At 39.8% G+C, this 20,519-nt stretch overlaps 1 protein-coding gene across 2 annotated transcripts in view; it reads right to left on the reverse strand.

Moving 5' to 3' along the window:
- Positions 1 to 682: 682 nt before the first annotated feature.
- The window catches only part of LOC109427894 (Bardet-Biedl syndrome 2 protein homolog), a 74,008-nt gene continuing 54,171 nt past the window's right edge, over positions 683 to 20,519 (reverse strand). Inside the window, exons 7-11 of one of the 2 annotated variants that reach the window (XM_029872543.2) lie at positions 14,384 to 14,484; positions 14,038 to 14,250; positions 9,175 to 9,338; positions 8,477 to 8,625; positions 690 to 981 (exon numbers count right to left, since the gene is read on the reverse strand). In XM_029872543.2, coding sequence (XP_029728403.2) covers positions 881 to 981; positions 8,477 to 8,625; positions 9,175 to 9,338; positions 14,038 to 14,250; positions 14,384 to 14,484 — 728 coding nt within the window. In that variant the 3' untranslated portion in view covers positions 690 to 880. Of the gene's footprint in view, positions 982 to 8,476; positions 8,626 to 9,174; positions 9,339 to 14,037; positions 14,251 to 14,383; positions 14,485 to 20,519 lie in introns of both variants that reach the window. The other variant, XM_062851559.1, reaches the window with a different exon arrangement.

Genomic DNA, 20,519 nt, shown 5'->3' on the forward strand with positions numbered 1-20,519 from the left:
CTGACGAGGGCATAGTAGTACTATATACAACCTATAGTAGCAACGGTTGTCAAACTAACATTTCATCCCTTTTTCGGTTGACCGTAAGGACGTGGCCGATGCTGTTATTGGCCCAATAAAGTAAATGCATTTGGAACGTGTACATTGAGGATGTTGTGCTAATCCCTAGCTTCTTCTGTTGGTTCTTTGTGCAATTTCGCTAGCTCTGGTCAATCACGGAATAGCAACTACTAAGTGTACGGCCACCAATGTTCATGCTCATGCTCATGCTATAACATATACATTGTTCCCACACTATCAAAGATACCCGCATTGACATATATATTAATTTTTATGGTATCTGGATTCGATTTTCAATCGGTCCAGGAGCTTTTCATAGAGAATCCAGTATTTGTGTGCCTACTACAAGATTTACAAAAGCAAAATGTTTCATTACTGGAAAAAAAAAAACGCTTAATTGGACATAGTTCATGCAGTCGGCAAGCTGACAAAATAGGAACATACATAAATCGGAGGCTGTTGAAAGGTGGAAGCGGTATTATGATGAACACAAAAATAAATAAATAGCTTAACATGTGGATATCGCAGAAGCAGAGATAGCAGAAGAAAAAAGGTTCTGTTAATTACAAAAAGCATTCTCTTGAAATAAAACGCACCGCTTTTTAACTGAACTCCAAATGTATTGAAATTTACTTATCATCACGTACAAACTTCTCATGTAGAGAAAAGTAATCGATTCTAAAAGGTTTAAAGTACCATGTCACAACACCGCACTCAGTCGCTGTTTACTCACTCGCTCTCCATTAAGAGGCTCAGCCAGCACACCGGTTTGACCACCTCCGCACAGCGACGCTTCGTATGAATCAATATAACCTACTACCTACATCTCGCCCAGCTCGATGATTTTCACCACAGCTTCGATGTTGTTCGTTTTTAAGGCATCTTTGAACTTGCTGATGATTGAGGCGGCAAACGTTCCAACTGCAATAGAATACAATCCACGGTAAGTATACAACTATATAGTGTGCATGGAAGATATTGTACTTCGACTGTACGAAAAAACAATGAAATGCGATTAATAAAAAGCTGTCCACTTTTTGTCATGGATCTAATGAATGGTCGTTAACAACTAATATAGATATAGGATGGGGATTAATTCGCATTCTTCCGGTTTCGTAGTCTAGTATTTTAGCGAAGGTCGTACGTGGGAGGAAACATGAGTGGATGAGTTGTTCGAATGTATTCTACATTAGTACTTTTACGATTTTGATACCTGTTCTGATGAAATCAAATGAATCATCAATATTTTTAAAATCGGTAAGAACACAGTTTCTACGATGTCTCACGATGCCTTAGTGGGGCTAAGATGAATGCTATGATGCCCGTGCCGTGAAAGACATATCAGGGCAGCTATTGCCCAAGTAACAATCAGCATGCCTTGAAGATTTATTCATGTTTTTTCCTGGTTTTATACGAGCATGTGAAAAAGCTAGTTGTTCTATACTAGTTTTATGTGGTAATTTTTTACTTTGCACCTTTGGCATTCCATAAAACTATCATATAACTTCTACTATAACCATCGTCATTTAAAGACTTGCAAGTGGTCATGAATTGGTTTTATCTCTAATCATATGCCATTTCAATAAAACTTGCATTTGCGGTTGTTGTCTGAGAGATTTCTTTTTGTAAACAAATAAGCAAAACTCTGAGGCAACGCTTAGAACCAACACAAGATTTCGTGGCCGTATCATAGACCAAGAAATGCTGTGATAAGACCGTTAGTCCTATCATAAGCTCAGTTATGACCACCTTAGAAGGATTAGCCCTATTGGAGAAATCATCAGGAACGCAGAGTTTTATCAGAAAAATATGTCGCCTAGCCGGGATAATTTATGTAAATACAGAAAAATCATTACTCAATTTTATGATTTCTCGTACAGCGCTTAAGATCAAACTTAACAACACGTTTCCGTCATAAGGACTGTTAAATTTATAAAACGGACAACTTTACAAGGCTATAAAAAAAGACGCTTAGTTCAAATTTAACCACCCTTGCTTAGTTGTTCAGTACATCATCTTTCATTATAGTAATCATTTTTGAATCGAATAAAAATAGTTTTATTTTATAGAAAATCGGTCAAGTGTTAAATGAAATTATTTTTTTGATTACTGAAAATTTAAAATATAAATAAAATTACTGTTCACATATGTTATATCGTTTTTAATATCAGAAAAGTATGTGCCATGCTGCAGCTGCATGAGTAATAAACATTCTGGTAAAATTTAAACTCAATTGGAAAATTAAGTGTTGAGATATTTAAGTCTCAAGTGAGATTCGATTTTTAGAATAAATTCAATTGTAAAGCAAAAGGGCATGAACATATTAAATAAGCAATTTTTTCATGCACCCATTCGAAAGTGGGAATAATGTGGTTTTAAATGCAGAAAACTGCTTCTTAATAGCATTGCTAGTTTGATTACTGTGCGCCATTACAGACACAGTAATCAAAACAGTTTCGTTCTTTGAAGGTTCTTCCAAATAATAATGCCACCTAATGCAAAATTTGCATAACAATGATGTTAGAAATAAAAACTTTGCTTCCGATTATTGTTAAATCAGGTGTACAATAACATAGGACCAACTTTGTTGAAAATATTTAATAACAAGATTCGCTAGAGTCGAAAATCTGCATCAATGGATCAAAAAGTATGACATTTTTTAATATGACCATCTTTATGGAATAATTTTTTGATGAAAAATGCAATTAAAAGTAAATGTTTCTTCTGTATAATTCACAGAGCAATATTCTACTACTCTGGACAAATTTTTAGCCGAATCCGTGATGTTATTGCAACTCAGGACTTGAATGAACATTTTTTAATAATTTATATGAAAAAAGGCAACTCACTATATCAAGCTCGTGACTGCTTGGTGCATTATTACTGATCAGGTATTGAGCTTTACCTTTAGTAGAATAGTATAAGATTCCAATTCATTAAAAACTTCATGAAAATGTGCATGTTAAGTATGTGGAAAGTTATGTCGAATTTTGAGAAATGGGTTTTTATTAATGTTTTATGAAAACCGCTTTAGTTACACAATAAAGAACATTTTGCTTAATGTTATATTTTTCCTATATTTGAGAATAGCTATAAAAAGTTATGCAAAAAACTGATAATAATTTTATTGAAAAATAAAAAAGATATCGCACAAGCAAGTTGTCCGTTTTATAAATTGAACAGTCCTTATTATTTTCAGAAAAATTACATAATGCATTTGAAACTCCGTTATGTTGAAAAATGCTTTATCACGCCAATTCCACCGAGTAAATTAAATGCATTTAACTTCCTATTAATGCACAGTTTGTGTGGCGCACTTATTTTTTGTCATTATCACAGTCACATTCACCACAAATTTCCCATGGCATGTCTCCTAACACATATTAAATAGGAAATCAAATCTCAATTCCAGATCGGCATCTTTCCAATTCATGGCTGGATAAACAACCAAGCATAATTTATTATGACGATCATGAAAAATTATCAAAACAAATATTTGACAAGTCAGAATATGGTTTTATTTAGAAGGTTGATAAAACTATGATGCAACTTGAAATCCTAAGCCGGTTTGCATACGAAGTCCTGTAGATCATAATAAGGGCCAACTAGACAGATCGTGGAGATCAGTTAGTGTAAAAGCAACATGTTCTAGAGTTGCTGTACTTTATGAATATGGGGCCAAGACTAGCATATATGTACCCAAATAGGTTTATAAAATGTGGGTTCAGACTGAATGCTCTTAAGAACTTGCTGCTGCTGCGAAATGTAAACAAACCGAAATATTTCCATTTTAGGAATTTTTTAAGTGGTGTTTCATTTTGTAATCTGTTTTATTTGCTCAAATGGTAAGTATACAGTGAAAATCAATATGGATTTTCGTACACCGGTTGCGTCTGGCTTTGCTCAAATAAGTGAACTACCATGATGCCGGAGCCAAAGCAAACGATGCCATCCCTACCACCCATCATCGGTTACTTCTGATTTCCCGGTCACAAAAGCGCGTTAAAAGGTTAGTTTGGCCACCTAGTCGTAAAAGCTAAACCCGCCAGAGATTTTCCCATCAGATTTACTTCAAATAATAAATAAAATAATAAAGAATAAAACATAAGAATGCCTGGTTGTTTCCTTTTCTGTTTGTCTGGCATATTAAATTGATTGATCAAAGTAAGATCGCATTGCAGTAACACAACGTAACACTCCTCAGGTAGCTTTAATGCTTCCAGTGGTAATTCAGAAAAGGTTTAAGATGGCTTTATTACGACTTTATGCAATCTATCAGGTTATAAGCTGATAAGACGTAATATGCCGGCGGATTTGAAAAAGGTTTTAGGACCAAGTTTTAATACCTTACAGCGCAATGAATATTTTGCTTAGCGAAAAGGCAAGCAGATAAGTTATATTCAATGGATTTCAAGATATCTACAAAGTGTTTTCAAGTTGCTTGTATCGTTAAAGCTGCTTGGCAATTTAGACTGCATCACTAAACCTCAAATGGTTTAGTAAATCAATGACAAAACCTCAATAAATAATGTCTAAGAGCAGAAACGATACAAATTGTTACTTGGTGGTGAAACTATAATTTAGCGCAAGCGGTTCAAAGTTTGCATAGGATTTTCTATGGAAAAAGTTACACTTTTGGACAAAATATCCCACGGGTCACCCCTTGTCTCCTTAATTCACATCGACCAACGCTTCTTGTAGAAAAATCATTTATGAATCATTCCTTCAAAGACTGCAAAACGATGTCGCGCTTATATTATCCGTTGCAAGAAAATAGAGAGCGAAAATGGTGCAAAATCGCTAATAGACCTCCGCTCGTACGTTTAATCGTTATGGTGTCTTTTACAATAAGTGCGCGAATGGGCCAAAGAATACTGCGCCGAAAACACCAACACGATTTACCGTACTGGCGGAGGTATACGGGCACTCGCGCTCAAAAATTTTCGCGCAACGCATAATATCAGAATCCAGAGGCAGATAATCGCCATTTTCTGATTTTTCTTTAGAGGCATAATAAATGATTTTTCTACAAGAAGCGTTGGCCGATGTGAATTAACCCTCAAATGGATACCTTAAATAAAGGTCCGTTTTTGAGACCCAGGGGTCCATTGGACCCCAACATATATTCTCGTGATCGTTACTTTTTAAAAGGGTGATGTTTTCAGCAAAGATGTTAGGTATGTCAAGGCCTACACTGCAAATTTTGTTTACTGGCATTCAGCAAACTTTGCTGATTCGATTCAATTTATTATTCATAAGATTGCCCTTGGTCTGTAAAACAATTTTGTCGAAGACGGCATTATTCTAGGAAGTCATGATCAAAAGATGCAATCATTCGTGCCGTGGGGTCCAGGGGTACAAAATCGCCCGGTTCAACTTTGATATGGAAAAACCTATTGTCCGCCATGAAACTATTGTTTTTTTTTTTGCACAAATAACTCACCGCGTTGTAGTTCGAAGGTACTGTAAAAATGGGGCCGATAAGTCAATCCAAATATTTTGCGACCACTTCAAAGTGGCTTTGGGGTCCAATGGACCCCAGGTATCCATAAGATGGTTAAGGAGACAAGGGGTGACCTCTGGGATATTATGTCTTAAAGTGTAACTTTTCCCATAAAAAAATATATGCAAACTTTGAATCGCTTGCACTGAATTATAGTTTCACCGATTGCGCTGAAATTTTATACAGTACAGTTTATATTAAACCTAAATGGAATCCAAAAAATCGACTGGTACAAGAATTTGATGTTTGTCCCATAAAAATAAATAGTTGCTTATTCTGAAGGAAATGTGGCACAGTTTATCAGCGTTTCTCAAACTATGGGTCGCGACCCACTGGTGGGTCGCGTGCTGATTTTTGGTAGGTCGCGAAGGCTTGGGCGATATTGTAATAAATGCCTTGATTAACTTATGTCAAATGATATTGTTCGCCATATTCTACTTTACAAATACTCGCTGTAAGAATCGCTATAAAGTCATAAAGAGGAAATTCTATTCCAATTTTTTATCAGAGATCTTAAACATCTTGCGAAATTTTAGTTTTTTTTATGTGTTCCAGAAATAAAAAGAATTCAATTTGCTATTTGCAGTGCGCATTCTCAGCTACATTTTATTCATTTTTTTTGAATTACTAAACATCAGCATAAAATTACCAAATATCGACAAGAAATCACCGAACATTGATTATCTCCACCGAATTTATTTATGCTTTACCGAACCGGTAGTTCCGCCGAATTTCGAAAATTTGTAATGCTACAGATATCTGCACAGCTGAAAATTGATTTCAATCAAATAAAAATAAAATAAGAATGTACGAATCAGCTTCAAAATTGATAAAACATTTTTGGAGGACTCGCCTGATCGTCTATAATTCTACAAATTCTATTTGATGTTTACTCACTTTCCGTAAATACAGCCATAACTAGCATTTTCAACAGCATATGTTTGATGGATTTAAAAATGTTTGCATGAGAAACCACAACAAAATGTCAAATAATTTCTCTTAATAATATGTAAAGTTTTGAGGTTCTGCAGAAGCATAAAACTGACACTATATGTACAGGCACTTTGTATAAATTTTATGTTCGGAAATGTATGATAGAATTCCTAAAATCGGTGGCGTTCTGTAGTGTTTCATGGATTAAGTTTGCATTGGAAACTCGGAAACTAATCTTAATTCTTTAAAACAGAGTTTTCTGAAACTGATCACTTGGGCGTCTCCGCTTTACTGTGACTTTTCCAAAAATCGAAAAAACTGTATGTATAAAAAAAAATCTTATAAATTCGTAAAATTGAGTTCTACGTTCCTATAGTTAAGCAAGTTCGCTTTGCTCAACAAAATGTATTTATCAAAAAAGCCAGCCCAAATTTTCTAAAATGACGTACGTTCTTATAATACGTGCAGGTGGGTCACCAAATTCCTTATCAATCAAAAGTGGGTCGCAAGCTGGAAAAGTTTGAGAACCCCTGATTTACATTGGTTGCATAACTTGTAGGCTTTATGTGATAGATTGACACTGTACTGTGAAAGTTGGAAGGAGGAAAACGGCTTTTCCAACCCATTTATGTTCTAGCGATGGTTATGAACTTATGTATAAACTTGAGTTATATATGTAGAGAAGAGAAAGAGAGAAAGTAAATATAAAGATATAAAATAGGAGGGAAGAGGTGGGCTAGGGATTCAACCAAGGAGTTTCTAAATACGAATCATAAGCGGTAGCCGCTAGACCACCAATCCCGTCACAATTTAAGGGTTATCCAGGTTATATGAGGGGTTATATTATAGGGTTCCAGGTGGGTTTCTAAAGTCAAACTGTGCGTAGGAGGCATGGGGCTTTCAGTGGTGACAGTTGAAGGAAGAATACAGGGGTGCAGATAGATTTAAGGGGAAAGAGCTGTGGAGTTAAAAGGCTTTGAAGTAGGGTGAGGTCAAAGAGGTGGTTTCAATGTTAAAATAATTAAGTGCAAAACGAAGCATGCAGTTGAATTTCCAAGATTATCAATTATAAATAAATAGTGTAGCAGCATAGCAAAACATCCCATCAACAGCAGTAGCGCATCTACTTGCATACGGCGACCGTGACTTTTCAAGTACATATGCCGAGATAGGACTTAACGACTTAACGGTCCAATCAGCGCTCCACCGAAACTTGACCTAAGAAGAGAAAAAAAGACGCAACAACGACAAACATTATACTTATTTCGCCACAACCATCACCAGCACCACCACCGATCTTGTGAATTATTCATGATCAACCGCACCCCAAGAGCGATCGTCGTCGGTCCATAAGTAAACACATCATACCAATAAAGTCCATTTCATTGGAACGGAATGCCCATTTGTTACTGGGGTTCGTGAACCCGTTATGGTTACCTATTATTGTTTCAAATTGGATTGCAATTAAGGTTTTGTAAAATGTTATTTAATATGCTAGTAAATCCAAAAAACACATCAACAAAACAAATTTAAGATCATATACAATTAGAAAGATTACACAGAATATGTATGGAACACATTCTGGGATTGTACGGTTTTTATTCAGAACCTTACAATTCCAGTAAATAATTTTAAAGTCTTTGCGTTTGAAAGTTTCCATAGATGATTCGTAAGCATTTTTCTATGGAATTGTATAAAGTTCTAACAGTCATTGGTTAAGTGTTGTTTATTCATAAGTTCCCGAGTTTTTGATCAAGTTTGGTTGGAAAAAAATCGACAAGACAAAACTAGCACAATGACCCTATGTACCAGTCACCGAAGATGACGACCGCCGACGACAACGATGTGCTAAAAATTTAACGCGACGACTAAGCCAAACCGCGTCGTCTGAATCAGTCCTAGTGTGGCTCATCATTTCGAACAGAAAAAAGCCGCGCACGATTCGTTATAGTCGATAAATGAATAAGTACCACCACTGACCTCTCAGCTTGGATGCGCTGTACAGAATGCTGTGGATGCTTTTGAGTGCCAACTGGACTTCGTTGGTGTTGACCAAGCGGATCTTGTAGTTTTTCACCAGGTCTTCGTTCGTGTTCATCATCTCGTTGTGGTATTTGATAACGTCATCCCTGCAGAAGCGAAAATGAATGAATAAACATATGTGAGAATTGGTACCTCGTTCGTCAGTTGCTTTTATGAGCCATGAACGAAAATAAAATGCAAAGAATGAGCGTTTGACCTTCCATCTGAAGGAACGAATCACTTGAGTCTTAACTAATAGCAACGCTTTATGGACAACAATAAAATCAAATCTGAAATTAATGTTATATTTTAAATAAACGAAAAGTTACATTTACCAATACTCAACTAAAAAAAATTACCATTTGAAAAAAAGACAAACATGAAGATACATAACATGAAAGTTTCAATCAAGCATTATTAATAAGTATTATATAAAACGATGCTTATGGTTAAAGAAAAATCTAAAAATAATTCATTAACGCATTTGAAAAATACTTTTGACAAAAAATAAACAAAATCGTTGAAACTTTGCAAACGTTTAAGTGCGTCCATATTCTAAGTGATACAAAATGTATTTAAAAAAGTGAAGCAAACATCTCAAAAGAGTCCGATTAGAGTCATGCAAACACTGTTCCACAGAAGGAATACAATCTCACCCATTGTAGTAGCGGGCGTCCTCCGCCCTTATGAGATGGCTCTTGATCTGATTCACGTTGTCTATGATTTCCGAGTTGATCTGCTTCTCGGTCTCTTGCAGGCCCTGTAGCTTACTGAACAGCTCCTTGATTTCTTCGTAGACCACCGGGAAACAAGCGACGGACTGTAAGTACAAATAAGGGAGAGAAATCTCGTTTTTATCAATAAATCGTTCGGGACAAGAAGAGTATGAATGCGATGGATGAGCGCATTGTGGGATCTCTCAGGGAAAATATGGTCAAAAACTTATAAGATAAGGTTTTATGGGGCGGGGTTACTCATGGATATATATGTAATGTACCTAAGGAAATCAAAAAAATCTTTATAACGAAATGTACCTGTACTGACTGGGAATCGAACCCAGTCACCCTTAGCAAAATTTTGCTGAATACCTGCGCGTTTACCGCTTCCGCTATACCTGCTTCGTATCTTCTTTTTGCGGGAGACTCAGGTAGAGTGTGGTTAGGGTTCCCAACCCACTTAACCATTTACTACCGCCCTACGACTCTCTGGGACCACCTAGAAGGTATTGCTTCGGACCGGTGCTAGTGCACATTGCAGCCTCGAGGTTAGCTGCGTGGCCTTGCAGCAACGAACATCATTGTATGCTCTTTTGGGAGGACATCAAGGTAATGTGCTGGTACATTGCCAGCTTCCCCGGTGGTCTTACCACTTCCTTTGTCCGCGGAAGGCGGACAGGATCAACACCAGGCCTACTTCCAACTACTCCACCAGTATAAAGAACTGATACTGCATGCACCGTGATTTGACCTCCTGAAGGTATGCGGGGACTTTTTGTCCATCCACTGGCTCGGATCCTACCCATACCCAGTCGACAGCGACGCAACCAGAATGTTCTCCGCGCGGCCACTTGTTCGATACTTGATACACCTCTTGTATAGCGTCTGATTAGCCATTCTCCGAGACCACGCGCCACCACCTCTGTAGCTCCAAGACTATGTGGGTGCTAGCCGATGTAACGGCATTGCAGCCAAACTCATCCCTACACATCCTCTGGACAAGATTGTCCGGAGTTATGTCCTCTCCGCATGTGGCAAGCAAGCGGTCACGCATCTTGCGAAAACGCGGGCAAAACGTGTTCCGCCGTTTCCTCTAAACCAGCACAAACCGGACATTCGAGGAGAAAAACCGCATGACCGAAACGATGTAGATACTGTCGGAAGCAACCATGGTCTGAAAGGATCTGAGTCAGGTGGAATGTTACTTCCCCATGGCGCCTATTAACCCAATTATCCACCCTCGGGATCAACCTGTGGGTCCACTTTCCTTTGGTGGAACTGTCCCACGCGCGCTGCCATTTGTCCACGGAGGCCAATCTGGCAGTCCTGCGTATGCTTCTTGTACCGCGCATTTCGAAACACTTCTTAGTCTTCTTTGATAAGGATACCGATAGATACCATACCAATGATGACGCAGAGTGCATCGTGTGACACGGTACGGTACACGCTCGCAATTCTCAGACACATTAGCTCATAAGTACATATGTTCCAGCATACCACGGTAGCTTTTGGTACTTCGCCGTGCCCCAAGTTGGGCTGCCATACCTTAGTATGGACGTGGCGACACTAGCCAGAAGCTTGCACTTACTGGTATACACCCCACAGCTATTGGACATCATCCGGGACAGTGCAGCTATAGCTGTTTTGTGGTGAGCCAATTCCAGTTTCGTGGATCTCATCCACGCCTACACAACCTTGATCGAGTGGGCAGTAGTCAACTCCACTTTTTCCATCGATTCACCGTAGACTTTCAGCGTAATGTCGTCAGCGTAGCCGACTATCTCCATCCCCACCGGGAACTTTAACCTCAACACTTCATCGTACATGATATTCCACAACACCGGACTCAGGATGGAACCTTGCGGGACTTTTGAGGTTATGTGAAAGCACTTCCGACCCACCTCCGTGTCGTAAAGTAGTACTCGATTCTGGAAGTAACTTCCGAAAATCTTGTACAGGTACCCGGGTATGGCCCAGACGCAGGAGCGCATCAGCAATAGCCGGCCAACTTGAGCTATTGAACGCGTTCTCTTACATCCAGAGTCACTACTGCACTGTAGCGAATCCGCCTTCTGTTGCACTGGAGCGCTATCTTGGGGGTTTTTGGTAACCAACAAGATAGCGTCTACGGTCGATCTCCCCTTACGGAAGCCGAACTGGCTGTTCGAGAGACCATTTACACCCTCAGTGTACCTCAACATTCTATTGAGGATGATCTTTTCGAACACCTTCCCCGCCGTGTCGATCAGGCATATCGGTCTACATGCCGACGGGTCTCCAGGTGGTTTCCCCGCCTTTGACAATAGAATCAGGCTCTGCCTCTTCCATACTTCTGGGAAAACTCCTTCGTTCAGGCATTTCTGCATGGCAAACCTGAACATCTCGGGAGCCTCTGCAACAGCTACTTTTAAGACCAGGTTCGGAACTCCGTCCGAGCCTTACCTACGCTAAGGGACTCTGCTATCCCCGCAAGTTCCACATCGGTGACCCTCTTCTCATCGCCAGCCCCAATCCCCGGCTGTCCTACAAAAGGAGGCCAAGGACTAGGATCATGACGCGGAAAAAGCCCCTCGATGATTCCTTCCAACATCTCTGGACATAGCTCTGTAGGAGCCATTACACCTCTTGTCGTGGCCATCACGATCCTGTAGGCGTAGCCAAAGTCTACGCCCCATACATTTTTTTTTGTATGAACAAAAGTCTACGTGGGGAGAGGGGGGTCTGAGATGGCCAAATTTTGGTCTACGTGGTTAATGAACAGCCCCGAACGGGACGGTCAAGGAAATATCCGCTATTTCTCTGTTGCTTATAAGAATGGTAATCTCTGATTACACAGGATCAAACATTTTTCCAAAAAGAAACCAATGCAGTGCATCCCGCAAACGGCTTCGTGCCGCGAGCAGAAATATGCAGGGATAATGACGGAGGCCTCTTTACGGACGAACGTGAGGTGATCGAAAGGTGGAAGCAGCACTTCAACGAGCACCTGAATGGCGTGGAGGACGTAGCCACGGGAGACCACGACAACGGTGGGAACGACTACGCCAGTGCAGCAGAGAATGGAAATGAGTCAAATTCCACGTTGAGGGAAGTTAAGAATGCCATTAACCAGCTCAAAACCAACAAAGCAGCTGGTTAGGATGGTATCGCAGCTGAACTCATCGAGATGGGCCCAGAAAAGTTGGCTACCTGTCTGCACCGGTTGATAATCAGAATCTGGGAAATCGAACAGCTACCGGAGGTGTGGAAGGAATGGGTGATCTGCCCCATTCACAAGAAAGGCGACCATTTGGAATGTGAGAACTTCAGAGCGATCGCCATTTTGAATGCTGCCTACGAAGTCCTATCCCAGATCATCTTCCGTCGTCTGTCACCTAAAATGAATGAGTTCGTAGGAAGTTATCAAGCCAGCTTCATCGACGGCGGTCGACAACGGACCAGATCTTCACCGTACGGCAAATCCTCCAGAAATGCTATGAATACCATCATCTGTTCATCGATTTCAAAGCGGCATAGCATGGACGAATACGGCTTTCCTGGAAATCTAACTAGACTGACTAAAGCAACGATGGACGGTGACCAAAACTGCGTAAGGGTTTTTCGGGTGAACTATCCAGTTCATTCGAATCTCGCCGGACGATATGGACATTATCGCCAGAACATTTGGAACTGCAACGCGAAGCAGCAAAGGTCAGACAGTTGGTTAATGCTTCCAAATACGAAGTACATGCTGACAGACGGTGATACCATCGAGGTGGTGGAGGAATTTGTCTACCTCGGAACCCCCCTGACGGCTGACAACAATGTTAGCCGTGAAATACGAGGGCGCATCTTCAGTGGAAGACTAAGTCTTCCATGTGTGGCTCCGCGGTCATGCGGCTAGTGTCACCAACCACTTATTTAGTCGCATCGTGCTAAGGAACGCGGGTTCGATTCCCGCCGCAGCTGTCAGGAAAAGTTTTCGGCTGTGCCACTGGGCGTTGCCTGCTAGTCCGTTGTCTAGTGTCATGCTTCCTTCAAAGAGCGAATAGCTCACTGGAAGCATTGAACGTGTCCGTGTAAAAGTCGTGCCTACTACGGGCTCCAGAAGAAGCTGCGGTTTAAAAAGATTCACCCACGCATCAAATGCACCATGTACTAAACGCTAATAAGACCGGTGGTCCTCTACGGACACGAGACATAGACCATGCTCGAGGAGGACCTGCAGGCAATCGGAGTGTCTGAGCGACGCGTGCCAAGGATAATCTTCGTCGGTGTGCAGGAGAACGGTGTGTGGCGGAGAAGGATGAACCAGAAGCTCGCTGCACTTTACGGCGCACCCAGCATCCAGAAGGTAGCCAAAGCCGGAAGGATACGGTCGGTAAGGTGTGTTACAAGAAGGCCGGATAACAACCCTGTAAAGTTGGTGTTTGCGACTGATCCGGTTGGCACAAGAAGGCGTGGAGCGCAGAGAGCACAATGAGTTGAACAGACGAAACGTGACTAGGCGAGCATTGGACGTGGCCGAGGATGGAGAGCGGCAGCCACGAACCGAGTATTGTGGCGTATTATTGTTGATTATGTCTTGTCTTAATGATGTTGAACAAATAAATGTATGTAATGTATGTAGGTATTTAATAAGAATTGCAGATCACTTGATGCTGAGATCTATGTTCCCATGTCCGATCACTCGATATGTGTGTATTTTATTTCGTTTTGAATTGGTATTGTCATCTTATCATATTGTCATCCAGAAGTTTTGATCGTCTTTCCCCCGCAATGGTCCCATTGTGGACCCGCCCACCGCTTCCACCACTTACTTACATTCATATTTTCGACGTTGAGAAACTGCACCAACGACTGAATGAGGTCACCGGCCAGACCAATGTCTTCGGTGTAAAAACGGGTTTTGCCGTCATTGTTAAAGTGTAGGCACACGTTTTTGCCGGTCCGCAGGCTGATTAGGTTCAGCTTCAGCTCGGTTGCGTCCGTGTCCGATGATGTCATGTACTCGATGTCCGAAGGAAGCAGGAAGTTCTGCGGAAAAAGAAAAACAAAAACAAACGGTCATCAAGCGATCGACGGCGATGGATCGGCGTGGTTTATGACGATCGCGATCGCGATCCGTTGAACTGGTTTTTGTTTTCGGCACGTGAAACGAAAGCCTCACCTGATTGATCCATATGCAAATTCGCTTCAAGCGCTCCGTGATGCGAAATTCAACATAACTGTCACCGGGAGTGTGTTTTGCCGCTAGACCGTTGATGTAAGCTGTGTTATGTCGGAAATGGATGAGATATAAAAGAGCAGTTAATCAACAAGAGCGTGACTCCAAAGCAAAATAGATGTCTGCAAACTTGTCTTGTTTGAAAGAAACTTAAGAGTCATACATGCACACAGTTTGCACTGCCCCACATTATACCGATATCAATGTCATCGACTTATTTATTTATGAATGATTGCTGAATGCTGATTCATCCTTCGTCTTCTTCTTTTCTTGGCTTAACGTCCTCACTAAGACAGAGCTTGCTTTGCACCAGGGAATTTACCCGGACTATTTTTGTTAGATTCTACATGTGGAAATCATGATCGAATCCAAACCATTTTGGGTGACAGATCATTGGTGTAGCCATGAAGACGCGGGCCTAGAAGGGACACTTTGACCACCTTCTTCTTCTTTCTATGCATCCAAACCGCCCGACTAGATGGGAAAAACAAAATTCTCTCTCTCTCTTCTTGGCGTAACGTTCTCATTGAGACAAAGCCTGCTTCTCAGCTTAGTGTTCATGAGCACTTCCACAGTTATTAACTGAGAGCTTCCTCTGCCAATGACCATTTTGCATGCGTATATCGTGTGGCAGGCACGAAGATACTCTATGCCCAAGGAAGTCAAGGAAATTTCCTTTACGAAAAGATCCTGGACCGACAGGGAATCGAACCCGTCACCCTCAGCATGGTCATGCTGAATACCCGTGCGTTTACCGCCTCGGCTATATGGGCCCTTAAAAAACAAAATTATAACAAGTTGAATTATAATCATAACAAGATTATATCAAATTTTGTTGGACTAAACTTGCAAAATTATAACAAGTTCTGTTTATACTGCAGTAATTCTGCAAAGTGACGTAAGCGACATTGCCATTTTTGATACACTTTTGATTATTATACATCTAGCTCCTAGTCATTCTCTAAGTTTTCTTCCATAGATGCTAGATTACGGCTAGATCTTGCATCCTGATAGGGTGTTGATTCCCTTATTAGGCATGTGGCTCCCATTTTCATCCTACGAAAAACAAAGGATTAAAGCACTGTTTGTTTTGTTTCTTACTTTTGTATTTTTTGTTAGAAGTGAGCACCCATGAAAACAAGAAGATCGCAGCAGTCTGTGAGCGCGCGCGGACGTTCTAAAATTTTATGCTGTCATTATTTTCTCGCGTCCGCATTTTCTTGATTTTAAAAGTTTTTCTGTTTTTGTTACTTGTGAATAGGAAATGAGTTCTTGAATTGTGTCTAGCGTAATTATTGGAAAACGTGTTACCAAAAAAAAAGTTGTTCCCCATCATGAAGTGGAGTGACAGTTGGTAAAGATGGGGAAAGCACCGATGGAGCAAGCAGCAGCGCCGACCGCTTCGACATGTAGTCGAATTGGATGACCGACATTGAGAAGGCAGACGATTTCACTACAGATTCCAGAGGACTCAATCATTTGTTGCAGCGGGTGCTGGATGAGACGTTCCGTGCGTATTTGATGTGGCTTTTTTATCGTCGCATTTTCTACTCTTTCTACATTTAAACTCCAGAAGCCGGTGCCGTACTGGAGGAGCAAGAAAACAAGAGTGCTCCGAGAACGAAATATTAGTGTTCTCTATTTTTTTACTAAACTGTGTCAAAATATATGGTAAAGGAATGGAAATATATACTTAGTTTATGAGTTTATTGGTTCGAAACAACCAAGCAGTAATTTATCTTTTATTTTTAATTTTCTGACCAAACAACAACAAATAGAAAAATGCCGAAATTCGGCAAACTTTCGAGCCAAATGTATTTACTGAGAATCAGCAAATAATTTTGCTGAGAATCTCGGCAAAAAATGACAACATTGATTTTTCATGATTGCCGAGCATCCCAGCAAATCGATTTTTGCCGAGCTGTTTGCCGAGCACTCGGCGGTGCCAATCTCGGCAATTGGTTTGCTGAGATTCGGCAAAAAAACTTAGTGTGTACCCTGTCCACTTGCCCCCACCACCCTTATGAGAATTCCTACCAAATATTTATAACAAAATACTGTCTAAATTTTAGATAAAATTGTGGAAACTTTTACCGATTCCATAATAGACTCGCAGTTATGGTTCTAAGTAGTTTGTCGGTTAATAATACAGGGTATTTAATCCAGTCGGGGAAGGGATCTTTTTTTTTTTCAATTTTATTAATGTGTATTTTAACTTAAATGTTAATTCTACACTCAGGGGAAGGGATCGTTCTCGTTTCAGAGAGCGAGCAATGGCGCTTAAACCTAGGCTTTCGAGCGAGGACATAAGGGGTTAATACCATAAATACCTTTGTCCCATCCCAGGAAGAAGAGGAGCCCCAACGGAGTGACATTAACTTTCTTAGCAACGTCACTCCCAACGTTTTTGCTTCACATTTATTACACATACGATACGGAGCGGCTGACGAGATGTCGCCGTTCCATAGTTCTGTTCAATTGTATTCAATAACGCTGCACAGTAGGCCTGGCCGCTTCAATACTTGTAATACATCTCCGATGCCTTGCAAGTATTGATAATGACAAGAAAAATGGTAGAAGTAGTCGATTCTATCATTTTCCAGGATTCTTTCAATGAATGGCTGTGTATGTGTAGACTAGACTAGACTAGACTAGAAGTGAGCACCCATGAAAACAAAAAGAACGGAATCAATTGGTGCCGTAATCACTTGTTTTCGAATAGGATGAATATGGAAGCGTGAGATTACTGATGGCACACATACCCTATAGTGGGAATACCACAGAGTTTTTTTTTGTTATGTGTATTTTAACATCACGCTAATTCTACACTTAACCACAGAGTTATTATTTTACCAGATATATAGCTAAAGACGTCGAAATTTGGAACGTCACTTTGCAAACGGCAGTATATTTCAGAACAAATTTGTTACAAGTTTTTTTTTATAAATCTCTTGGCTCGAGTGACCAAAATAACAAAAATTATCAATCTTTTTCGGACAGCACAAAAAATCTTATAACTTCTGAAATGATTTTGCTACAAAATATATAACAAAGATCGCAATTAACGTGTTACGAAATTTTGGCAATTATATTAAAATGCATAATACATATAACAAATGTTGTTATACATCTGTTAGAATAAATGAAACAAGTTTTCCTATAATTTTGTTGCTAAAATTATAACAAATATTAATACAATTCTGTTATGGATATTCACATGGAAAAATCCAGAACAGAGTTATATCATTTATTGTTATTTCTAACAACAGTTGTCATAATTTTGTTATGATCTTGTTATACACTTCTGGTACTTCTGTATTTCCAAAATTTATAGTCTAGCTCTAGTAACTATTTAGTCAACTGAATCTACCGGTCCTAAGTTCCCTGAATTCCATTACCCCGAAAACCATCTCCCCGAAAACCAATACCCCGAATGGTCCAGTACCCCGAATTCCAACACCCCGAATGACATTACCCCCGAATAGCCCATTTCCCCGAATTCCATTACCCCGAATAGCCCAATTCCCCGAACAGATGATTACCCCGAAAAAATATTTTCCAATAGTGTTGTCTGTGGAAAAAATGAACTTAATATTTATCAGAAATTTATCCTTCTTTTGTGCATTGGCTATTCTTTCTAGACTTAGTCGATAATAATGATATTATGATGTGGAGCAAATGCATTTAATAAAGATTTTTCCTTCTTTTATCGTAGGTTGTTCTTTCGTCTTATATTATTACAGTGATTAGTAGTTCAGCTCATCAGTTTTAGGGCGAGTTGTACACAGTCCATGGAACAAAGTGGAAAGCTTTGTAATAGACAGAATTGGATAGAGGCGATAGAGCATCAGTACTCTATATAATTCACCTAATTATTTTACATTACTGCTTTTTCTATTTGTTCTAAATGCGCTATTTCTTTATACCCTCATTATTCCCAGACTCGAAAGAATAGCAGATGAACAAAAGAACGAAAAAAATCTGATAATAAGTTTCATACTATTTGCATTCAGTATCAGTACAGTGCCAGTTACATATACTTGGTGAAAACTATTCCTGCATATCAAAAAATCTCGGGAAAGAGTATAATGAATTAGAAGACATTATTTTGCAGGGAAATAGCATTCGGGGTAAGTGTCATTCGGGGAAATGGCTTTCGGGGTATTGGTTTTCGGGGTAGTGGTATTCGGGGTAATGGTATTCGGGGAACTGTTATGGGATCATCTACATTCTGTCCAGAACGCACTCGTCTGAACAACCCCTCGGAGACAACGTGCCCAAGAATACATCTGCCATGATTATATATCAGAACTGTTAATGAATCGGTGCTTATCAAAGGCTTTGAATTCTTTCGCTTCCGAATGGCAAGACGTGACCACCGATTATTCCCGTCAGATAATTTTGCCGACAAATTATCAGCACGAAATGTGTGAAAACATCATTCAGTCATCCAGTAGTGTGTGAAGGCAAAACGTAAAAGTAGCAATAGTGGGGAAGATTGATGACGGATAAGAAAACCAAAACACTCACAAAACGTGCTAATGATAAGGTGATGAGTATGCCTCCAAAATATGTTAAGATAAAAAGAGAAATCTCTAACCATGCAGAGCTTGCTAATTGGTCAATCAATGCTCTGTTTGTAATCTGACGGCAAAATGAAATGGAATTCTCATCGTATCGCGACACCTTTAGATTTAACGAAGAGCTTCAACGAATTTTGGAACTTATTGATACATTCCAATGGAAACGTATCGAAATATATCGTTTTTTTAGTTTAAATCATAATGTTAGAATAGATTTCTTAGACCGTTCGCAATGCTGTTTTATTTTGTATGGCGAGTTTTAAAATTTTTAAAACTCGCCATACAAAATAAAACAGCATTACGAACGGCCTTAGTACATAGTTGAAATATAGGATTCATGCGATTTATATTAAAAACCCGTGAAAAGTTTTTTTACTAATTTGAAAAAAAAATAAAAAAAATCAATTCAGCAGCTGATTGTTATAATCCGTAGGGTAGCTATTCCATACCTTGCTCGATTTTCTGGTTGAAGACGCTAAGAAGATAACTGGTTAAGCTAAATGAATATGCACGATTGATACACCATCTGATTGCTAACACTATTACTCGCGTGCAACTCACGATAGCTTGAGTCACGTTTTACGAAAATGAAATAAAAGGTTTCTAAGAATCAACGTTCCATTCATCACATTTCTGCGTTTTGTGGAATTTCATGATAGGTGTCAAAACAAAGCATAATTTTTCATTAGGGTTATAGTTTGACTCAATCACGAAAACATGTGCGAAGCCCTCAGGCGCAAGCAAGGGTCTTCCTGAGAGAATCATCGGCCTCGTTGAAGCACAGTAAAGGGCATTTTCGTGCACAGTACTGCACAATGGTGTTTTGTCCGATCCCATACGGGTCGTTGCTGGAGTAAGGATGTATACTATCACCGCAACTGTTCCTCATCGTAATCGACGAGATCCTGGTAGATGCGATTGATCGTGAACCAAATCGTGCAAAATCTGAATTTTCAACTTGAACGTGAAATCTGGTCTGCTATACGTCAGTGAAACCTGGTATGTATCAGTATGGAGAATACTCAACGGCTGCAGGTCTTCATCAATACCTAGATGCCTACGGTATATAATTGGGTTTTTAAATTTAGAAAAATTCAATGATTTTATATTTCTAAACGAAAGAGTACCTTTTTCTAAGCCTCTATGATTTTTTTCAAATTTTTAGAACTTTGTTTTGATACCTAAAATCAATTTCAAAAAGATTTATTCAAATCACCTTTTGGCAGCTGGGCAACTGCTTGACAGCTCAGCCTAGTGCTAAATGCGACCAGGAGTGATTCGACAAATCGCTCCCATACAAACTTCAAATTGATTTTTTAATAGGTTCCCGAGCTCCAAAATTCGTGAAAATTTGGATTTCGGCTTAGTTTGGCGTGCAGATTCAGAATATGGAATTATCTCAACATCGCTTAAGAAGCCAATTCGTGCATGGTGGCCTCCAACGTGGAGCTCCATCACCGATGTCATAAAAAGCCGATAGCGACAGAAATTCCGGA

This window comes from Aedes albopictus, chromosome 2, assembly GCF_035046485.1.
Source record: "Aedes albopictus strain Foshan chromosome 2, AalbF5, whole genome shotgun sequence".
Taxonomy (NCBI): Eukaryota; Metazoa; Arthropoda; class Insecta; order Diptera; family Culicidae; genus Aedes; species Aedes albopictus.